A 22304-nucleotide genomic window follows, 5' to 3' on the forward strand; every position below is an offset into this window, starting at 1 on the left:
CCTAACTGGGGCTGTGCTGATACCTCCCTGACCCAGCTCCACCCCCCAAGGAAGGTCAGGGGTCTAAAGCTCCTCCCCGAGCTGCCCAGACATGCATGAGCAGAGAGGACCAGCGCCAGCCATACTCACTCTCCACATCCCCAGCCCCAGTCCCAGTGCAGGGCAAACTCAGACCCCAACAGGCCAGTCTGGGACTCAGCCCCTTTAACAGTCAGCAGAGGCCAGAAGGTATTGGGGCCTGGAGACAACCACAGCCCAGCACCCACCACGGAGCAGCATGGCCACACCCAGGGTGAAGGCTACAGGAGTCCCACGGGTGCCTAACCATCCCTGGGGCCAGGCTGGGCTTTTGAAGGAGGGACGTTGGTTGTCGGGGGCAGAGGCCAGGGCTCGCAGGAAGTCTAGGGCAGTGGACCAGGAGACTCCAGAATGGGGTATCCTAGGGGTGGGGGCATCCTGGCAAGGCAGTGGAGGAGGGTGGGCGTCTCATCGGCATGGAAATGTATTCCAGATCCCAAACAAACCAGGCGTTAATTAGCCAGCTCTTCTCTGCAGCTCGCGATGCTGCAAGTATTTTTAGTTGCTTTTACCAAACAAATGTATTTAATTAACAGAGAGACCCAGGGGGCTTTCCAGAGATGGGACTCTTGGGGCGTGTCTGCCCAGCTCTGAGTCCGGGGCAGGCTCTCAGGCTGCGGACTGTGGCCTGCTTCCCCCAGCCTGACCTGCTCCTGCTCCCGCTCTACCTCTCCACTTCCACCTCAGGGCAGGGGCCTAGGCCCAGACTCAGTACCCCTCCTCTGTATCCTCACTCCTCACGGTTACAGAGCAGGGCAGGTCCAGGGCAGCAGGGCCCAGCGAAAGCCCCTGGTTGGAGTCCGATCCATCAGGCCTAGGCTGAGGGCAGCCAGCCAGGGTGGGGCGCTGTGTTTCTGGGCCAAAGAGGCTGTCGGCTGGGAGAGGGGGAGGGCCGCATTCCTGAGCGCCGCCGGCCACCCCCCACATCCGCTCAGCTGCCTCGCCACCAAGCAGGCTTAAGTCAAACCAGACCCGGAAGAGTGGAGCCCAAAGCTGGGCAGGGGAGGAGGTGGCCAGGATGGGCCCAGCTGCACTGGCTGCAGGGCCATGGCCCATGGCCTCTGGTAGGAGAGATGCAGGGACAGCGGGCGGCCCAGGAGCAACCAGGACACGGCCGCCCAGCACCCCTGCCGATGGGGCCTGGACTGCACCCACACCCACACCCAGTGCACCCATGCCTGCCTGCTCTGCAGCCACAGCAGCATTGGGAGTCCTTGTTCAAAATGACCACTGGCCCAAGGCCTGCCCGACGGACGCTTAGGATGCCAGCACCACAAACCCCCTGCCTTGCTCTGGGTCAGTGGCCCGAGGCAGGTACTCAGACCCAGGTGGATGCCAGCCAGGACCAGCCTCTGGACCACAGTGCCTGGGTCCAAACTTCTCTCTGCCTCCCTCAGACAGAGTTGTTCTGAGGATTACATGAGGACCAGGCCAGGTGTGCCAGGCGGGAGCAGGGGAACCCAGGGTGGCCAGGCCCACAGCAATCACCGCACCTGAGCAGCCAACCACACATCCAGGCCAGCGGCTTAAGACAGCCACCAGGGAGTGGGGGCAGGAAGGCGAGGAGGGCAGGACACAGACTGGGTGGAGGCTGGGGCAGGTGTGCCCAGTGTGCAGATCTGCGGCTCCAACCTGGAAGACCCCGGTTAGGGACTGTGATTCCTCTCATCTCCATCCTCACTGCCCTGTGGATATCCCCAGTGGCTTCCCACTGTGAAGCCCAGCCCCAGCTCCCCCTCCCCTACCAGCACCAGGGGATATGGCCCCTGGCCCCTCTTGCCCCTGGTAGCAGAGCCCCTTCAGCCTGAGCTGATGGACCCTGGCCCGGCATGCAGGGAGCACTTGAGAGGTGTCTCAACAAGGACATGACCCGCCTCCCCAACAGCCAGGGCCACATGATGCCGGAGCCTGACCCTGGCCCGGCCTGCCAGGCATCCACCCACTCAGGGTTGGGGGCACAGATATCACACCAAGGGGTGAAGAAACAGGTCAGAGAAGGGCAGGTCCAGGGGGCACACCAGCTCCAAGGCAAGGAACGGTGGGTGAGGGGTGCAAGGAGGGGTCCCAGGAAGGGAAGAAGCCATAGGAGCTTCTTCTGGAGCTGGGCCCCAGGCTCCAGATTGCCCCGCTCCGCCCAGCAGCATGCTGACTGGACAGTTGGCTCTGACAGCTGCAGCCGGGAGTACACGCGTCCAGCTGTCCATCCGCCATGTACCCATCTGTCCACCCACCTGCCACCCCCACCCCTTCATACACACAGGCTGGGCCCAGGGAGACAGAGCCCCAGGAGAGGCCATGGCATGGCCAGTGTGAGCCGGGCATTGGGGAGGCCACTATGGCACAGCACACCAGACCAGAGGATGGATGTGATGCAGGGGCAGGCCCCACACTGTTCACTGAGGCGCCACGGTCCAGACTCAGCAGGGCCCCTGTGCACCTACACATGTTCTGCAGGGCATCCAGCTAGGACAGTGGTCCCCAGGACACGTGTCTGTGTCCTAGCCAGAGTTCAGGGTGAAGGGCCTGTGCAGCCAAGCCAGCTTTATCAAACCACACAGACGGGAGGTAAGCTGAGACTCACACAGCACCTGCCAGAGGAACCCTGGGCCCTGGACCCGCAACTGCACCCGGGAGGAGTACAGACGCTGCTCGTAAAGTGGGAAGGGGGAGCCAGCACCCCGCAGGAGGGCATTCCAGGAGAACCAGAGCACAGGGGCACAGACGGCAGGTGGACCTGAGGCCAGAGCGGGTGGCAGGACAGCGGGGCACACACCGGCCGGGAGCCCACGTGCTGACGCCCACACCCTGGCCACAGCTGTCCACTTGCAGGCCACCTGCCTGGAGGCAGCCCACCCTCGAGGTGGCTGGGCCCAGAAGACCCTCCCACAGCAGCTGGGCAGCTGGCAGAGCAAACGAGAGGCTTGACGTGTCCCGGGCATGGGGCCGGGCCACAGGCATGCCCTGGAATCCTCCCCCAGCTGCCACCTCCTTGCTCTGCAAATCTTTCCCCAAAGACCACCAGAACCTTCCACAACTGGCCCCAACAGCCCACCCTCCCACCTCCCAGCACAAACCAGGAGCTGGCGCTGCCCATGCATGCCGCCCCATGCTTGAGAGGACTCTCCCCTTGACCCAAGGGGCTTCAGCAGAGCCAGCAGCCTCCCTGGATATGCCCCTCAGCTGCACCAGGCCCCCACCCCACCCCTGGCTGGCGGAACACGGGATGTCCCCACCTGCTTCTGCCTGGACCGTCTAACCCTGGGGTACCTGTCCTACATGCACACGAGCGAGTCGACTCTGGGCTCGGAGCCGAGACCGAAGTGCAGTCCCAAGGCACCAGGTCCCGAGGCCTCTCAGTGCCCAGGCCAGGCCAGGCATGGCCCTCACTCCTGGACTGAGCACCTCCTACAACCACAGGGCTCACCTGATCCTCCCCACAGATAGGCCAGGGAGCAGGTTCACCCCTTTGCCCCCAGGACACAGCAGGCAGGGCTCACTGCAGGCCCCAGGCTGGCCCTGCTGGCTGTACCCACTCCCATCACCGCCACAGCCCTGGCCAACTGCTGCCGGCGGACAGCTGAGGGCCCGGCCAGGTCAGCTGTCCGTCCCGCCCAGAGCCAACAAAGGGCCCATTCTCCGGGCTGAGGGCAGGCGGGGGTGCCGGGAGGATGTCTGGGCCGCCCAGGCTATGTGCCAGGACCGGCACGCGCCCCAGCCGCCGGGAGGCAGGGGGCTGCCTGGCTTGGCCCTGACCTGGCAAGGGGAGTTGCCCAGCTCTGCCTGCCCCATGATGGCAGCCAGGGGCCTGGCCCTCCCCCTTCCTGTGAGGCAGGGATGCACCTGTGGAGCTGCCTCCTGGCTCCAGGGCTGGGAGAAGGACAGGACGACGTAGGGACAGGCAAAGACCAGGGGCAGCAGCTAGGGAGGTGCCCACACGTGGAGGCCTCACACACCTCTCAGCCCTTCTGCAGAGGCAGCTGCCAAACCCGTCCCCAGCCTGAGGTGGGCCCAGGAAGGGCTGCCCAAGGGGCAGGAGCCTCTGCTGCCCTCTCTTCTCAGGACCCCCACAGGGTGCAGAGCCCACCTGCCCCTCCCCTTCCCAGCCAGAACTGCACAGCTGAGGTAGGCCCCAGCGGACCCACTCCCAGACCCTCCTCACCCCTCACAGGACTGCCCCCTCCTCCGGCTGTGGCCAGGTTCTAGGCCTCCTTCCTGGGTCCCCACCACTCTCAGAAAGGCCAGGAGGAACTTGATACTGGAAAAGCAATTAGCGATTTCCTCTTGGCAGTAATTGGGTAATTAAAACAGGATTTGCAGGAAGCCCGAGGGCTGGAATCAGGCCAGACACACCTGTCGGGGGAGAGGGTGTCCTAGGAATCCCATCTCTTCCACCCCCAACCCCCAGCACACAGGAGAGAGCAGAGACTGAGGTCAGGGTTCTGGCAGGTGAAGGACAGCCAGGGCTGCCTTAGACAGGCTCCAGCCTACCCCAGCAGCAACCCCTCAGCAAGGAGTGGACCTCCCCAACCCCTGGTCTCATCTGCCAACATCCACCTCACAGAGCTGTGTGAGAATTCAGGAGCTCATGGTTCCAAAGGGAAAAGGAGGCATGTCTGCTTGGCCCAGCTGCGGGGCAGATGTGCACAGCTGCCTGGGGAACCTAGCCTCCAGCTGGTGAGGCCACACCTGGTGGGGCCACCATGAACCACCGTAGACCGCATCACCTCAGTCACATACCACTGCCTGGGCTCCGGGCTAACCTGGGGCTTGGCCAGAGTCTCCGCCACAGCCAGGCTGTCACCAGCACGGGTCCTGTGAGGACGCAGGCAGCAGGGACCATCTGCCCCAGTGTCTTTCCTCAAACCCACCAGCCGCCTGGTGCCCTCTCTCCTCCATCCTGTGACCTCAATGCCACCTCCAGCTCTGACCCTAGTGCCACTCCATGGCCCTGGGCCCTCAAAGACCCACATCAGCACCTACGCCCCATCCAGCTGGTCCTGCCACCTTCTCTGGTGAAGTGACCCACCACACAAGCACAGTGTGCCCGAGGCAGCCCCTGAAACCACAAAAGGCACAGTGCACTTCCCAGCAGTGTGCCTCCCAGAGGGGGCACCTCTGAGCTTTGGCCCTCCCGTTCCTTGTCTCCAGAACACCCTTCCAGCAGACCACCCAGCCCCCTGGGTTGTTCCAGCCTCCATACCCACTGCACGCTGCCAGCGCCTCCTACACCATGGTCTCTGCTGTGGTTGGGACCACAGGCCCCATGTGCCTGTGGGGGAAGGTGACTGCCCGGTGTGGATATTCACAAGGCCGCCCCTGCCAGGCTGGCCATGAGCCCGAGCACACACAGGACAGGGCATGGGGAAGCCACTGCTGCCTCCACCTTATCAATGGTGTTGAGGGGCCCGTGCCCGGGCTTAGGCCTGACTGGCCAGGGCTCTCCATGAGTGCCCCATGGGTGGCCCTGCCAGCCACTGGGAAGCAGAATCGATGCTTATGCACCTTCACATACCACCAGCTCTGGGACAGCACTCATTATGCCTACAGGGCAAACAGGAGATCACTCCCTGCATCCTCATGGCTCGGCCCACAGTGGCCAACTACATCCAGGAGAGGCGGAAAGGGGGCAGGCACACACTCACCAGGAAGCACAGATGTCAGCAGGTTACCGTGCAGGGCCCCGCGAAGGAGACTGGGACTGCTGGCCTGGGCGGGCAGTGGCAACACACACTCAGGCCCCACAGAGAGCAGCCACGACAGACAGCTGGCTCTGCCCCATCCCACCAAGACCACCAGCGGGGGCACAGCAAAGACGGACCCGGTGGCCTGCCCCGGAGCACCTGCTTCATGCCCATCGACCCCGCATGCTGCTGGGCACTGCCACAGGCCGCCACCAAGTCTTTCAGCAGCAGCAGAAGCGGTCCTAGAGAGTTAAGGAAGAACAACAACAGAGGCTCCACAGCCTGGCTCCCAGGCTGAAACCCAACAGAAATCCATCCTTCTGCCACAGGAATCCACATACAGCCATGCTTACAACAGGCCTGCAAGGACTGGCAACACCATGGCCATCCAGAGTGGGCAGGATGCACAGGCATGTGTGCTTGAAACACGCAACATGAGGACATGGCACGCACCACAGCTGCCCACAGTAAGGAAGAGTCTTGCCAAGCAAAAGATGATGACTCAACCCCAGAGCCCACATAGCAGCACACAGCGTCAAAGGAGCCGGCCAGGGCGGTCACCCTGGGAAGGGAAGGACCAGGAGGGGCTGCTGGGGATGGTGGGTGCCTATGCTCTCCCGTGACACACCCCCAATGCACGCTTCCATGTGTGTCACTTCCATGTGGCGTCTGTCACAGGCTGACCATGCAGGGCACAGGACCCTCCTGCAGGCTCGGGAGTGGGCTGCATGCTGCAGGTGCAAGGGGCACCAAAGAACGCCAACAGTGCAGCACAGGCTGTACCTGGGAATGACTGCAGGCTTCAAGGGCAAGTCATTGAAATCAACTCCCCTCGTCCCTCCCTCAACAACACACAAGATGAAACTCAATGGTGAGGGACAGCAGCCTCTCCACGGCTAAGGGGCTGGGGGCTCAGTCCTGCCCTGCACCTCCCTTGGGTCAGGGCTGCCTGTGGCCAGCACACTTCTTGCCCCCCCGGCTCCAGCTTTTTCAGGACGGTCTCCTACCACATCCCTGGCACAGACCCTGGACAGGGAGGCTCACTACAGACCTGAAGAGGCTCAAGTTGCCAACCCCACAGTGGGCACCTGCCACCAACTGCCTTGCACTTGCGTGGGCTGTGAGATGCCACTCAACTTCCAGAACTTACAAATTCCAAAATCCTGCCTGGGGTCTGGGGGTATGAGGGGAGTGCAAAGAGGCCTCTAAAGCATGCTGGAAGCTTCTAGAGCAGCGGGGCCTCTAGGGGGCAGGTGTTCCTTGTCCCCAGGCAGCCTAGGCACACAGCAGGTGCCGAGCTGTCTGCAGAGAGGAAGATGGCCGGGCAGAGGACACCTCCAATGCTGCGCAGGGCTCCAGAGGCTTCGATCCAGCTCCAGGCCCCACAGGCCACCATTCCCGAAGCTCAGGGATGGCAACTAATTCCACAGGCCTCCTAAGCACTTCAGAGACCCAGCTGCTGCAGGTCCCGCCACTGGGAACCCCCAGGAGTGCTGAAGAGTGGTGTGGACCAGGCAAGCTGCAGGAGATGCTGCAGCATGAGTCCTGAGGGCCCATGAGCACAGGCACAGGGGCCAGCCAGGCCAGGACGCACACAGGGAACTGCAGCTGCAGCCTCTGTGCAGGGACCGCCACAGGGAGATGTGCGATGGCTCATCAGGGGCCAGATCCAGAAGGAACTTCAAGCCCCAAGCCTCCCTGGGGTATGCCCAGATGCACCCAACATCCAGGGAAGGAAACCAAGGCCCCAGAGGATGGGGCTTCACTAGGGCCATGCCCCAGAGCCCAGGTGGGTGGCTTCCCTGAGCTATTCGAGGCCACAGTGCAGGTCCCTGGGCCACAAACTGGTGGCCAAAGGGATGCTTGAGTTGGTCCTGTTATACTCTCTTAAAACGTGGATTTAATAACCAAGCGATCTCACACAAAATACAGGTTTCCAGAATCTTGAAGAACCGGGTGCTCAGGCAGTCAGGCCTACTATTCCCAGAACGGGCAGGCTGGGCCTCAGCCAGGGGCTGGCTCCTTTTGCCCCGCAGCAGCAGCAGGACCAGAGCAGGGCTGGCCTCAGGTGCCCGTCAGCCGGCCCACAGGGCAAGGCTCTCCCCAGCTTCCTCTGTAGGGGGACGGCACCCACTCTGCAGGAGGCCGGGGCCTGTGCTCTCCCCTCGCATTGGGGTACTTGGGCTGATGCTACAGGACCCAAAACAGGGGCTGCTCCTGTAAGCTCCTGACACGGCCCGGGGTCCCCAGAGGCCACGGGAGGAGCTGGTAGCAGGGCCCAGAAAGTTCGCTGAGAGAGGCACCCCAGGGGGAGAGGCTGCCTCTGTGGGGGTGGGGCAGGTGCCAGGCAGGGCTCTGGTGAAAGGAGGGGGGACAGGGGCACCCCCAGTCAGACTCATAGCCGAAGTTGACAGGTCTTAAATTAATCAGCTACAATTTTACACAACAACAGTTTGACAGGCACTGGCCTGGGGCCAGCCAAGTCCCTGGAGCTACCCAGACACTTTTTAAAGCCCGGAAAGGACCGGCCTGGGAAAGACGGGGAATGGTCAGCCTGGTAGGCCTGCCCCTGGGTCAAGAGTGGGCTGGGGGTCCCCAGGGCCCAGCTCCAGCAGACCAAGTGGAGAAGGCAGGAGGCGGGGCCCTGTGCTCTGAGAGCACAGCCAGGCCAGCTGCCTCAGGGGAGGAGGAGCTCTGTGTGAACAGGCAGGAGGAAGCCCCAGGGCCCGGCCCCTCCCAAGGCCCTGAGAGCAAGAGGGAGGCAGGGCAGCCCGGGGGCCGGGCTCAGCATGGCCCTCCTTACCCTGGCGCTGGACCCTGGACCACAGCCAGCCCCACACATAGGCTGGGTCAGCATGACAAGGAGAGACGAGGAGAAGTGAAGTTCTGCTGCCCCCAGGCCCCGCCAAGTAGAGGCCTGTGTGGCCAGCGGGGAGCAAGCATCCTTCACAGTGGAGCAAGGCCAGAGGCCTCGCACTGGAGCCTGCAGGACATAACAGAGCCAAGGCAAGCAGAGTAGGACTCGAACCCAGGCCCCAGAACAAGTGAGGGTAGACCTCCTCCTCCTGGCCCCTCACCCCAAACCCAGGGCACCCTCTGCCCATGTGGCCTGTGGTGGGAAGTTAGGCTTTGAAGGCCCCACGGTAACTAGGGAACAAGGGAGGCAGAGCAGATGGAACAGGCACCCACCCCAAAATGCACCCACAGCAGCAGGACCCCCAGCCAGGTCTGAGGGCAGGAGCTAGCCAGACAGCCAGGGTCTTGGACTGTAACACAGGTGGGAGTGGGTGGCGAGGGGCTCCTCAGAGAGGGGGTCACTGAGGAAGGGGCCTAGCTCTCAAGGTTAGCAGAGAACTCTGCCCAGCCTCCTCCAAGGAACCGCAGAAAGGGAGGGAAGAGCCAGCAGCCCTGAGCACCTGCCTTGAGCACTCAGTTTCCCCACTTGTCAAACAGATGACAGGCTGCTATGAGGCCTCTGTAGGGTGCTGGCACACGGTCAGCACTCATCGCACACCCCAGGCCACACGAGCATGCCAGGTCTGCATGGTACGAGGAGACACTAAGGCTCAGAGAGGCTGGACGGCTTGCTCAGAGCCACACAGTGGGCGGGAGAGGGCTGGGACCCACGCTGACATGCAGCCATTTGCAGACATTGAGGTTCAAAAACCCTGCACAGGACATGCCCAGCTGCTGGACAGTTTGAGAGCAGATGGATTTGGGTGAAAGAGCATAGGTGGCAGGTTCTTCACCAACATGACCATGTCTGCATCCAGGGGGACAAAGCAGAGGTGTGCCTTGCCTGGGGGGGCCTCCGAACAAAACTCAGACCCAAGTCCCCGACTGCAGACTCTGCCAGGCCAGCAACTACTGGGCACAGCTGACCCCAGATGCTCCCAAAGGGTGCCATCCACTCACACGTGGCCCACGGCACCCAGCCCAGACTTGTTTAGGGGTGGAGGGAGGCAGTACCCAGGATGGGTGCTGGGAGGCAGGTGTGGGCACCTAGAGCCTCTGAGGAGAACTTGGGGCTCTGAGGGGTGGGGGCCCGGCCAGGGTCACCAGGCAGGAACTAGCCATGTCAGGCCATGAGGACGCAGCCTCCACCTTCCCAGCTGCACTCTCCAGCAGCTGCCCACAAAGCCAGGCTCAAGGAGGCGCCTGGCCCAGGGAGCAGAGGACAGGCTCCACCCCTGCCTGCCTCCCTGAGAATGGCCCTCCTTGGGACTAGGGGTGGGAAGGGGAAAATTGGGGGAAGGAGTGGGGGCAGGAAGAAGGGAAAGAGTTGGTAGAATCTCAACCCAGAAGCAGCCTCTTCCCATAGATGGGCCCAAGCCCAACTCTGCAGTTCCATGTTCTGTACCTCAGTTTCCCTCTGTGGGAATGGGGTGAGGAGGCAGGGGAGACAGGCCAACTGGCACCCAGAGGAACAGCTGTGTCCTGCTGCTCCCTCAGCAAAGTTCCGACCCAAACGGTGCCCCTGGGGCACAAGAGAGTGAGTGCCGGGCAGCAGGAACAGGGTAGGGCTAGAGGAACCTGGTCACTGGCTGGGTAACAGGTTCTGGGGCGTCCTACAAAATGTCTCTAAGCTGCTGCACTGAGCTTCCACACAAGCACGGCCCTCTGTCTGGCAAAACCCACTCCAACACCCACCCCATGCGCTCGAGAGCCCTGTGTGCCTCCCAGCGTGAGGATAGGGAGTGCAGGCTGAGAGGACGGGAGGGGCCTCACACCAGAGCCACAGGGCGGTACCCCACATGGGGGCCAAGAGGGAAGTCACAGCAGAGGACCAACTCAGGGGTCACAGAACTTCCTCCATCAGCTTCAGCCTCATAGCCACTATGAGAAGAACCAGCAGGACCCCAGGGCACCCCCACCCTGGGGGGCCTACTATCAGCAGCTGGGCCCCCACTGGCCCCAAGACCACCAGCACGCCCCGCCCCCAGCCCAGAGCCTGAACATCTGGCTTATTTCACAGAGGGAAGCTGAGGCTGCAGGGGATCCCCTCCCAGAGATCACAGAGCCAGGGAGGGGCAGGACTCCCCACCATTCCCAGCGCAACTACCATGGCAGAGATGGGAGGCCCCCTTCCTAACACTGGGCACGGGGCTGAGAGTTGCAAGCCCTGGTCAGCCCCTGACCCAGCCCCACTCGCGGGCACACATGGGCTCAGGGGAGCTGCATTGGCACCAGCCTCTGGTGCCTGTTATGCTCCCCAGGGCCCACCACTGCCCACTGGGCCTCTGGGGTGTCCAAGTATCCCCACCCTTCAGTGTCTCCGGGAGCTTCCTCCACATCAGGCCAGCCTGGTACCCACCCCAGCCCAGACAGCTCCCCTCCACCCACATCCTCCAGGAAGCTCTGCACTGCCTCTGTCCAGCCCACTGTTCTGGGGAAGGAAAGGAGAACCCTGAAGACCAGATGTACATCCCTGCAGCACCTAGCCCTCACCCTGCCACCGTGGGGCCAGCCCAGGGCTGTGTGCTGGAGCTCCTCAAGCACCAGCCAAAGACAGGCAGGGGCACTACCCTTGCCCTGCCCTTGGCCCAGTAGAGGGGCTGGGGAGAGGCAGGGCCAAGGCCTCTGGCCAGGCAGAGTGCTGAGGCAGCAGACACTGGATCTCCTGGCTGGGGAGCAGGGCCCAGAGGGGAGGGGGCCGCGCAGGCCTGCCCTCACCACCCACACACAGCAGCCTCCCCAGGAGGTCGAGTGCCCTTGGAGAGCCGGCCCCCACCTCAGCATCCCTGGGCCCCTGCACAGACTCCTGCGTGATCTCAAAGTGTCCGTGCTTAGTGGGCCTGGGGCCAGTCATGGGCAGAGGCACAGAGGGGAGTGGGGGGCCCTTCAAGGTCACTGGACCCAGTGTAGGGCAACATTCCCCCTGCCCCCCGTACGCCAGATCTAGCCTCCCACAGCATATAGCAGCACTGGGCCCGCCACCTGGGACGGCCTCAAGCCTTTGTTCCTGCCCCAAGCCCCCTCCTCACCCCACCCCACCCAGGCCTGACCTTGCGAATGTGGCCACTTCGCGTGCCGGCGAATACTACAGTGCGGCCCCGATAGTCATAGGCAGCCACGGCGGTCAGGCCATCATCCTTGTCCACGAACAGAGGTGTCCCCTCAATGGTGACTGTGCCCCCCAGGGGCTGGTTGAAGTCCTGCCCGCAGAAGTCGTCGTCGATCTGCAGGGGCTGTGGGAAGGGGCAGGGTGAGAGCCACTCCCCGGGCGCCTTCTCCCAGAGGACTGGGCCTCCCTGGGCAGAGCTGGGAGTGCAGTTGTCTTTCTAGAGAGGCTGGGGGTAGCCCCCAGAGGAGATGTGCAGACAGAGAGGGTTTAAGACAGGAGGGAGCAGGTCACACCTGAAAGGCAGAGGGCGGGCTCCCAGCTAAGAGCACGAGAAAGCAATCAATAGCTTGAGGTTCCGGAGCAGCTGGGGGCCAGTGTGGAGGGGGCGCTGCTCCACCGCCAGGCCTAAGGAGACGGCAGGGCAGGCAGGGAAGGGGTGTGGGGAGAAGTGGGGCAGATGGTCCTCATCTGCAGCGGGTTCATCAGCGGGGGCCAGGCTGCTCAGGAGGAAGGAGCAGGGGAGGCTGGGCCAGGGCTAGGCCACATGGAATGAACAGGTGGGAGGGGGCAGTGGGGACTGTCCCCAGGGAGGAAAGAGCAGGCCCCAGCCTTGGGGCAGGGCACAAAGAGACAGTGTGGTGGGGCTTCACCCAGGCTCTGCCCCTCCAAGCCTCAGTGTCTCCATCTGTATGGTGCAGAGAAAACACGTTCCTTGAAAACCCAAGGGGAGGGTGGACAACCATATCTGCCAAGCACACGTGGGCCCTGCCTCATACAGGCAGTGAGCGTGAGACGGAAGGGCTGAGGGGCCCTTGCAGTCCCACTCTGCCCTGAGGACAAAACCAGCATCACCCTCAGGTCAGACATGGGAGACTACAGCCAGAGAGGGCCAGGCCTTCCCCTGCGATGGCCAGCGACCCCCAGCAGCAAGCCCAGAAGGCCTGGCCTCAGGGGTCCCAGGTCTGGGCGAGTCCCAGCCCCTTCACTTTCCACCCTAAGCAAGGCCCGTGCCCTCTGAGCCTGCCCAGGAGTGTGAACAAGACACTCCCCGAAAGGCAGCAAGATAGAGGCCCAGCCCCAGCTGTGCCTTGGGATAGGTGCTGGGGGCTGTGGCTCCCTGCAGTCAGGGTCACCTTCTCTGCAAGTTATGAACTGTGGCCTGCACCAGGGCACCATCAGCTCCCACTGCTGGGCAAAGGCAGAGGCCTAGCGGGCAGGTGCCACCAGTGTCATGTGGGGGACAAAAGCGCTCCATGGAAATGGTGTCTGGGCTCACCTGATAGGCTCTGGCCCCAGCCTCTCACTCGCTGTGTGACCCGGGGCAAGTTACCCCACCTCTCTGATCCTGTCACCTCATTTGTAGGATGGGGACAAGATGGAGCAGGCAAGCACCAGGTGTAGGACCAGGCATGTGGCTGGCACTCTGTCCAGTGTCCCACAGGGGCTGTGGACTACGCCAGCAGGGCCTCGTCACCCCATCTTCTGAGGCACCAGACCGCGTCATGGCTGGGAGCAGCCTTTGGGACTAGCACCCTGGGTCCAAACCCACTCTCTGGGGGATGGAAAAGGGCAGCCCCACCTAGCTGAGCCTTGGGGATGGCCAAGCCAAAGGCCAGGCCAGGCACGCAGCAGGCACCACTGGGCGTGCATCTGACACCGATGCTGTCGTCCCTGGAGGGAATGGGGCCACAAGAGGAGGGGCGCCCCTGCTGCACTCACCGAGTTGATGCAGCCCAGCTCCTTGTTGAGCAGCCACGGAAGGGAGAGCTTGCCCTCACCGCGGTAGCAGGACTGGATGCGCTCCTTAATCTTCTCCTTGATGGCCCTGAGCGTGAACAGGCACAGTGCTGACTCCTTGGGCGGCTTCACGCGGTTCTTCTGGCCCTGGGCAAACACGGTGAACAGCACGTCCTCGTCCTCGGCCAGGCCCAGCTGGCGGGCCAGGGCACGGCCAGGCCGGCTCAGGTAGGCATCCTGCACCAGGCGGTACTCCACACCCGCCTGCTCGCAGCCAATGGGGAACTCGACGTACGAGTAGAACTTGGGGTCGTCCACACAGAGCCGCACGATCTTGGACGTGAAGAAGTGCTCGCCGGCGGCATCGGGCGAGGTCAGCTGTGTGTCCAGCTGCAGCGTGAGGTAGTAGACAAACTGCTCGCTGCGGAAGCTGTACACATAGTAGATGTCAAAGGCCGGGAACTTGGACAGCGTGTCAGAAGGGATCTTGAGCTGTGATGACACAAACTCATCCTGGTACACGAAGCCGAACATGTCGGCATCCTCCTCGTTGGCCATGAGCCGACGGCTGGACAGTGTGGGGAAGTACTCGGACTTGCCATCGATGGGTGTGCCCACGAAGAGCTTGGCCTGGCCCTGGCCCGGTGGCCCGGCAATGAGCACGCCCGCCATGCTGCCTGCCTCCCGCACGCTGGACAGGTAGTGCTCCTTACGGTGGTGTGGCTCGCCCAGTTTGAAGAGATCGTCCAGCCGCAGGAACTGGCAGATGCCCTGGGAGGCGCTGCCACAGGCCAGCAAGCGGTTAGCGGCATAGTCCAGCAGCAGCAGCTTGTTGACGTTGTCAGTACTGCCCAGTCCGTGGGGGCAGGACTGCACGCTGGGCGGCGGGTAGCACTTCTCGTTGTCCTCCACGGGGCCCGTGACATGGGCCCGCAGCAGTGTCAGGTTCCCCGACAGCTTATAGATGCGGTTCACCGCGCCCACATACACCTCGCCTGTCTGCTCATGCACCACCAAGTGGGTGAGGCCCCAGTCGCTGGCCGAGAAGGTGCGGAAGGGGGGCTGCGAACCCCCGCCTGCCCCGGGCAAGCCTGCCTCAGCCCACATGCCCGGCAGCGGCAGCAGCAGCAGCAACAGCAGCAGCAGCAGCAGGAGCACCTGCAGGCTCCGCGGTGGCAGCGGCATGGCAGGCTGGGGCCTTGGGCCTCGGCGCTCTGGTCCTGCTGGGGCGAGCATCACGGTGCCGGGAGCTTCAGCCCTGGGGAAGGGGCAGAAGAGGGCATGTGAATGCAGGCATGTCCCATCCCATGATATCATGATCTCCCAGTGTGAGCCCTTCCAGTGCTGGGCGTGCCCACTGCACCTCCAGGAGGCAGGACCTGACCCACCAGGAGGAGCCAGGGGCAAACCGGGCACCTCCCTGGCCTGAGGCCCTATAAGCTGTGGGGTGCACCAGGTATCCCTAGGACACCTGGCAAGAGGTCACTCCATTGGCACCTGTGCCCTGCCATCACTGGCGGAGGCCAGGAACAGGAAGGCAGGGGACAAGGGCCTGAGGTGTGGAATGGGACCCCAGCTGACACCAACAGCTGACACCGACCTGGAGAGCAGCCTTCACCCAGAGCCTCCCTATGCACTGGGGAGCAGGACCCTCTCCACAGCTCTGTACTCCCAGGGTGGGCACCAGCTCCCTGCCTGAGGCTGGTGGGGACATACTCCACTACCGTCCCCTACAGAAGCTTGACATAGATAGGCTATAGTGCTCACTCCCGCCTCCATAGCCCTGCCTCTCCCCAGAACACGCCCTGACAGCCCACAGCACAGGCACCACGGAGGACATGGAGGCCCAGGCCACATAGGCAGCAGTTCTCACTGTGGATAGGTGGCAGCCTGGGCTGCTCTCCGTGGGACCCCAAGCCCCATGCTGGATAAACCTTGAGACCTGCAGTCCAGAAGCCAGGCAATGCGTCCCACCCACATCCCCACCCAGCCAATGGGTGCCCCGCCACACTACCCCTTCCCAGGCTCCCTGGCCCACCCAGCCCTGACTCTCAACACTCTATCCAAGCTGTCACTCCTGCTCCCAGCCTCACACCCAACTCCAAGGGAAGAGGAACTCCTCCACAGGGAAGGCTGGCAGGTGCTCCCTGCACTCCACCCCTCCACAGTGACCCCTTCCCAGCCTCAGCACCCCATACCCACCTAGACCTGTGTGGCCCCCTCCCACCTTGCTCCACATCGGGCCCTCACTTCCTGGTCACACTCACTACCAAGGTCCATTGACTCCACCCCAAACTCCACAAAATGCCCACCCCTCCTTCCTGGATTGCCAGGGTACTCGGCTCCCTCCACCCACAACCACCTACAGCCAGGTCCCTATGCAGAGGCTAAGGCCACTCTTCTGACCTGCACACGAGGTCAGTGCTGCCCAGATCCTGGTGGGAGTCCCCATATCCTGTCCTGGCCTCCACTGCCTCTGGAAAAGTCTCACCACCCCCTGCCTAGCAACTGGCAGCCAAGCACTGGGCTAAATCTAGACCCTGTTACTCTGTAGGCAGATGACTCTGATGGGGACACTCCCTTTTCCTAGCCTCAGTTTCCCCGTTTGCAAAAGGGGCATGAAAGCTCTTTTCTCATGGATGAAAGAGGAAAGGGCACACCTGCTCACAAGGCATAGTCAGCAGTGCCACCCCCTTGGTGTCAGTAGGGCCTGCTGCTCTGGATGTGCCTGATGTGCTGGGGCCTCTCACCCACTCCTGGCTGGAGCCAGCCACAGCAAGGCTGAGTCCTGAGTCCTGAGTTCAAGCCTCAGCCAGCCAGTTTGCACACACCATCCCAGACACCCCTTGTATGGTCTGGCCCCATTTTACAGATGGGGAAGCTGAGGCCTGAAGATGGATGCCTTCTCCAAGTCTACCGGGGAGCTGGGCACAGTCCCATCAGCCTCTGTGCCTGGTGCCCACATGCAGTGTGGGGCTGCCTGCCCCTCCCCCAGGCCTCTGGGCCCCTGTCTCCACTCCCCGCCCTGCTCAGTCACCCTGTTCTCATCTGCAGCACAGGACTCATGAAGGGTCTCTGTTACTTATTGCTCCCATTCTCCCGGCCAGAATGGCTGCCCTGTGAGAGCAGGGCCTGGCTCTGGGTGGTTACCACTGCATCCCCAAGCCAAGCCAGGGACCCAGGAAGACTCAATAAATCCCCATGAGTGAGCGAATGAATGAAGGGTATGCAGAGGGCCAGCCAGGCCTGGGTGCGGCAGCCCCCCATGCTTCCTCACTCCTGCTTCACTCCCCACACACTCCCTGCCCAGTGTGTGCACAGCACACACCCACTGCTCAGGTGGGGAAATTGAGGCTCTCAGAAGCAAAGAACTTTGGCTGGAATCCCAGAGCAGGAACTGCAGGGTGCTCCTAGCAGGCTGCCAGCTGCCTTTGCCGGACAGCGCCCCAAGAACAGCAGGGGAGGAGTCCCCACTCCCGCCCCCGCCTCAGAGCTCAAGGAAGACCCGGGAGCCAGAGAACAGGCTCCTCACAGTGGTAGTGGGGCTGCGGCTGGGAGCTGAGCACATGTGAACTCCAAAGAAAACATGAATCACTCACCGTTTATCAGTTCAAAGCAGGCCTGCAATTACCAGGGGCTGGGCTCTCCCCTCCTCTGGGATAATTATACACGTCTTAATGCAATTATGGGCCCTACTTTTTATATTCAACAGGAGGGACCAGGCTAAGAAGCCACCATCCAAACTCCAGCCTGGCCCTGGGCCCACCGCCCCAAACTCCACCCTCACCCCACTGCCCCAACAAAGGCTGCTGGGAAGGGACTTGCCTGGGGTCACAGGGTTGCCGGCCAAGAAAGGGGGAGCCCCGAGGCTAGGGCTGGGTCCCTCACGCCCAGCATCTAATAAAGGCCAGTGACAATGCTTGGGCCACTTCTTCCACCTTAGGGGTATAAGACTTGGGGCTCAGACTCAAGGTCACCCAACTAGTCCCAGCAGGGCAGGGCCCAAATTTCGAGCTTCCAGAGACTGGGCCGGCCAGCCAGCCTGCAGGGCTCAACTCTCATAGGCCGGGTCTGCCCAGCAAAAAATGCATTCATTCCAAAGCTGGGCCCAGGTGCCAGGGTGCCAGGGGGCCACGCCGGGGCTAGGAGGGGAGCATGGGCAGATGCTGCACTCTACCTAGGAGCAGAGCTGGCCACTGTGGCTGGGGAAAGGCCTCAAGGGAGGACCAGGTAGCCTGGGAGCTGGTGCAGGAGGGTGGGCATTCATGGTGGGGGTGGGGGGCAGAATAGGAGGAGCAAAGGCCTGGGGTGGGAAACACTGGCTGTGCAGAGAGGGCAGTAAGAACGGCTGTGGCTCTCCGGCATGGCCAGAGCTGTTCTAGGCTGAGGCAGAGCCAGAGCCAGGGCAGAGGAGGCTAGACTGGCGTTGGGATGCTGATGGGGCTAGCCAGGGAAAGAGAGGCATAGAGAAACCCGGCGGTCCGCGGGCAGGAGCCCCAGCCCAGGGGCTCCTCTCCTGGACAGGAGGGGATCGCCGCCTGGTGGAACGCCAAGCCAGCAGTGTCCCCTTCCCTTTCCTGGCCTGAGTGACACCACAGCTCCTTCTCACCCTGAGAAACAAAGACCCCCAAAGCCCTCCCCACAAGGGAGAGTCCAATCCCCCCAAGTCCTCCTGCGCCAGATCCTGCTATGGCTCAGGCAGGTTGGGATGTGGGGCTGCCATCATGCCCATTAGCTCACAACAGCAGCCGGGGGAAGAGAGCTGCTCCTGGCACTCCGCCTCCTCCACAACGGGGTTCATGGGAGGTGGTCCCAGTGGTCCTGCTCCCAACCAGTCCTAGGGGATCCGGATCTGACGGCCTTGGAGTCCTGCTCCTGAGAAAAAGTGCCCACCTTTGCAGGCCTTCCCCTGGGGCACCCGCTCCTCCTGGCCAGCTGCTCTAAGCTGCTCTGTGCACGGGGGCCTTCCTGGGGAATCAAAAAAGGCAGGCAACGACCTTGGGGGGCCAGGAGTCCAGCAAAGGACTGTCTGCTTTGTCCACAGGCACCTCATGTGTCCCCCACCCCCAGAGCACACACTGAGGCCACAAACCCAGGCCTCCGCCCATGCTGTCCTCTCTGCCCAAAACGCCCTTCCTGGGCCCCACCGGCACCCCCCAGGAATGGAAGCCTGGCCCTGCAGCAAATCACTGGTTCACATGCCTGCCTCTGGCAGGGGGCTGGGTGCTCCTCAAGAGCTGGGCAGCGTCTTGGTGCCCCTGGTGCAGCACCTGGCCTCTGCCTCACACCCCAAACCACAGGAAGCGGAGGGGACCTGAGGCAAGCTCCTCAAGGGCCCGGGGAGCAGAGACTGCGCCCCATCCCTGCACCGACCCTCAAACCGGCTACGTGTGAAAGGAGGTGGGGCAGCACGGAGCAGCCCGAGCCACAGGAACCGCGCTGAGGGGACAGAAGCTCGACCACGTCCCCTCCCCCGCACACACACCCCTTTCTTTCAAGGGGCGTGGCCCCAGCACCCCACACAGGAGCCGGGGGCAGATCGCCGCCCGGGGCCGCCCCTCGGAGCCCCTCCCCTCCTTTCCAGGGCTGCACCTGGGACCTCACGCCGACTGAGGGGCCTCCCTGGAGTCCCCACTCCCCCTTCCCCTGGCAGCCCGGGATCGGCCCGCCGCCTCCAGCTTCGCGGCACACCAGGCCCGGGACTGTCCAGGAAGCAATCGGAAGCCTCCGGGGGAAGCCGCTGACCCCGGAGAGGCCCCGAGAGGGGGAGGCCGAGGAGGCCCGAGCGGGGCGGCCTCCCGGGCGACACCCAGAGCCCACCTCCCCGCCACCCCGGGCCAGAGGGGGCGGTGGCAGTGGTGGTCCCGGGAAGCCGCTCCAACTTCCACCCCGCGCCCCAGGGCCGGCCGGGGGCTTAGCCTGCATGACCTCCTCCGACCCCCGCGGCCCTGCCGGGCGGCTCCGATCCCTACCCGGGCCTGGCCATCCCGTCCTCGCCCGCGGCCAGAGGTCTGAGCCGAGGTCCAGCGGCCGGGCCGGGCCTGGACACCGCAGGGGCCTCCCCGCGGGGCCGCCGCAAACTTTCTCCCCAGCCTCCGTGGAGGGGCAGCGCCCGCCCCCCGCCAACCCGGAGCTGCCGCGGGGCTCGGCGGGCCCGGCCGGGGGGCGGGGGAGGCCGCGGCGCTGGATCCCGGGCCGCGGTCCCAGCCCCGCCGCACGGGGGTGCGGTCTCTCCGCGTCGGCGCCGCGGCCGCGCCCGGACACACGCGGACGCCTGGGCCGGAGCCGCAGGGACACGCGGGCCGCGGACACGCGCGCCGCAGTCCCCGCGCACACCCCCTGCCTGCTGCCTCACGAGAGGGCCGCCGCCGGAGGACGCCCCGCGCCCACCCACGGGCCGCCCGGCCCGGCCCGGCCCCCGCCCACCGTCCCGCGCCGCGGGGAAAGTTGCGCCCCGACTCACCCGCCGCCCCGGGGCGCGCCCTGCCGCCGGCCATCGCCGCGCCCAGCCGCCCGCGCCGCCGCCGCCGCCCGCCCCGCCGCGGGGCCGCCGAAGCCGCGCAGGCCGCCCAGGCCGAGGCCGCCGCCGCGCCCGGGCTCCGCTGCGTGGCCGCGCCGCCGATGCCCAGCATGAATGGGGCGCCGAGCGCCGCGCGGCTGCGGACCGGCCTCGCTCTCGCCGCCCGCGGAGCCCCGCGCCGCGCGCATGCGCCGCCCAGAGCCCGGGGGCGGGGCGGGGGCGGGGCCGGCGCCGGCGGCGGCCTCCAGAGGGCGCTCTGCCCCGCGCCGCGCGCCTGCAGGGGCCCACCGCGCGTCTTCAAAGGGCGATACGGCTGCCCGCCTCAACTCGCTGGGCGCCGGGGCCGCGCGGGCAGTTCCGGGAGCCCCCCGCTCTCGAGCGGGCTAGCCCGCGACCCCGGGAACAGCGCCTGGCACAGTGTGCCCAGGCTAGGAGCATGGCCTCCTTTCACGGGAGGGGAAACTGAGGCTGAAGGAGGCAATCGCAGTTCCCAGACCTTGCGGGGCCGGGTGTTCCCAGCTCTCGGCCTCGCGCGTTCCGCTCTGTCAGATGGGCGGGCACCTGCGCGGGGAGCCCGGGCGCCCCCTGCAGGCCCCAGGCTGGTGGCGCATTCCCGGCTGGGGTCGCAGCCCAGGGAGAAAAGTCCCGCGGCAGAGGCGTGGCGAGACGCGAACTCCGGGTGTAGCGTGGGGCAGCGTGTCTGCACGGTGCGAGGTGTGGGGCTGCAGAGTCCAGGGTGACGGGCCGGAGCTGTCCAGGCAATACCCCCAGCCCGCATGGCAAGGCTGAGGGGCAGACACCCAGCACTCAGTTACTGTACTCACAACCGCCACTCGCAGGCGGGAGGCATCCGGGAGGGCCTCCCGGTGGAGGGCAACCAGGCCAAGGAAGGGGAAGCCGGCAACAGGAGCATTGATAACAGAGTAGAAGGGCCAGGAAAACCCCGTCGTGGGAGGGCTGAGTCCCGGCTGGGGACTGGGCCCCCATCTGTAGCCTGAGGGGTGCGGTTTTTGCTGTGTGAATCACGTCAGCCCTACAGAAGAGGAACTCTCTACAGTTCACATGGTTAAGAGGGAAAGGGAAGGGACTCATACCGGGCCCAGGTGTCCCTCCCCAGGAGCAGCCCTAACCTTCAGTTTTGTGTTCATCTTTAACTGCTTTTCTTTGGGTGTGACGTCTTATATTTGCATCCCAGCATGGGACGCTGTTTTGGGTGGCTTGTTTTGGGCATTATAGAAACGGGGTCACTCAGCCTGTGGCTGTTTGCTCTGTCTGCTCTGTGTGGTGAGGGCACATGGCAGCTGCTCGCAGGCATCGTCTTCTCAGCCTGTTTTGTTGGGCTTCTGCTCACCTATTCTCCTGCTGATGGACGTGGGATTGTTGCCTATCTGGAGCCATGATGAGCAAAGCTGTGATAAGCATCCTGTGCGTGCCTCTCGGTGGGCACCTTTAGATCCAGGGACGGTCTGCAGTGTCACGGGGTAGGATATGTCTAGCTTTAGGAGATACAGCAAAACCGTCTTCCCAAGTGACAGCCCCAGTTTACACTCCCAGCAGCTGAGCAGGAGTGTGGAAGGGTCTGGCTGTCCCACATCCTCACTAATATTTGGCACTCTTTAGTTTTGCAAATCTAGTGGCATGAACTGGTTTTTCACTAGGTGGTTTTGCTTGTCTGCTTTTTTTTTTAGAGACAGACAGGGTCTCACTCTATCACCCAAGCTGGGGTGTTGTGGTGCAATCAGAGCTCACGGTAACCTCAAGCTCCTAGGCTCAAACCATCCTCCCGCCTCAGCCTCCTGAGTAGCTGGGACTACAGATGGGCACCACCATGCCTGCCTAATTTTTTTTTTTTTAAGAGATGAGGTCTCTATGTTGCCCAAGCTGGTCTCAAACTCCTGGGTTCAAGTGATCCTCCCACCACAGCCTCTCAAAGTGTTGTGATTAAAGGCATGAGACATGGCACCCAGCCTAATTGAGTCTCACTCTGTCACCCAGGCTGGAGTGCAGTGGCTCAATCTCAGCTCACTGCAACCTCCACCTCCTGGGTTCAAGTGATCCTCCCACTTCAGCTTCCTGAGTAGCTGGCATTACAGGCATGTGCCACCATGCCCAGCTAATTTTTGTTTTGCCATGTTGGCAAGGCTGGTCTCAAACTCCTGACCTCAGGTGATCTGCCCACCTCGGCCTCCCAAAGTGCTGGGATTACAGGCGTGAGCCACCATGC

At 63.5% G+C, this 22304-nt stretch overlaps 1 protein-coding gene across 3 annotated transcripts in view; it reads right to left on the reverse strand.

The window, feature by feature from the left end:
* PLXNA1 (plexin A1) overlaps nucleotides 1-20197 on the reverse strand; it is a 54183-nt gene extending 33986 nt beyond the window's left edge. The window contains exons 1-3 of one of the 3 annotated variants that reach the window (XM_054551305.2): nucleotides 20024-20197; nucleotides 13543-14818; nucleotides 11765-11947 (exon numbers count right to left, since the gene is read on the reverse strand). In XM_054551305.2, coding sequence (XP_054407280.2) covers nucleotides 11765-11947; nucleotides 13543-14796 — 1437 coding nt within the window. In that variant the 5' untranslated portion in view covers nucleotides 14797-14818; nucleotides 20024-20197. Of the gene's footprint in view, nucleotides 1-11764; nucleotides 11948-13542; nucleotides 15500-20023 lie in introns of those variants that run through there. The other 2 variants (XM_024244726.3, XM_054551306.2) reach the window with 2 other exon arrangements.
* Between the last annotated feature and the right edge of the window lie 2107 nt (nucleotides 20198-22304).

Source organism: Pongo abelii, chromosome 2, assembly GCF_028885655.2.
Source record: "Pongo abelii isolate AG06213 chromosome 2, NHGRI_mPonAbe1-v2.0_pri, whole genome shotgun sequence".
Taxonomy (NCBI): domain Eukaryota; kingdom Metazoa; phylum Chordata; class Mammalia; order Primates; family Hominidae; genus Pongo; species Pongo abelii.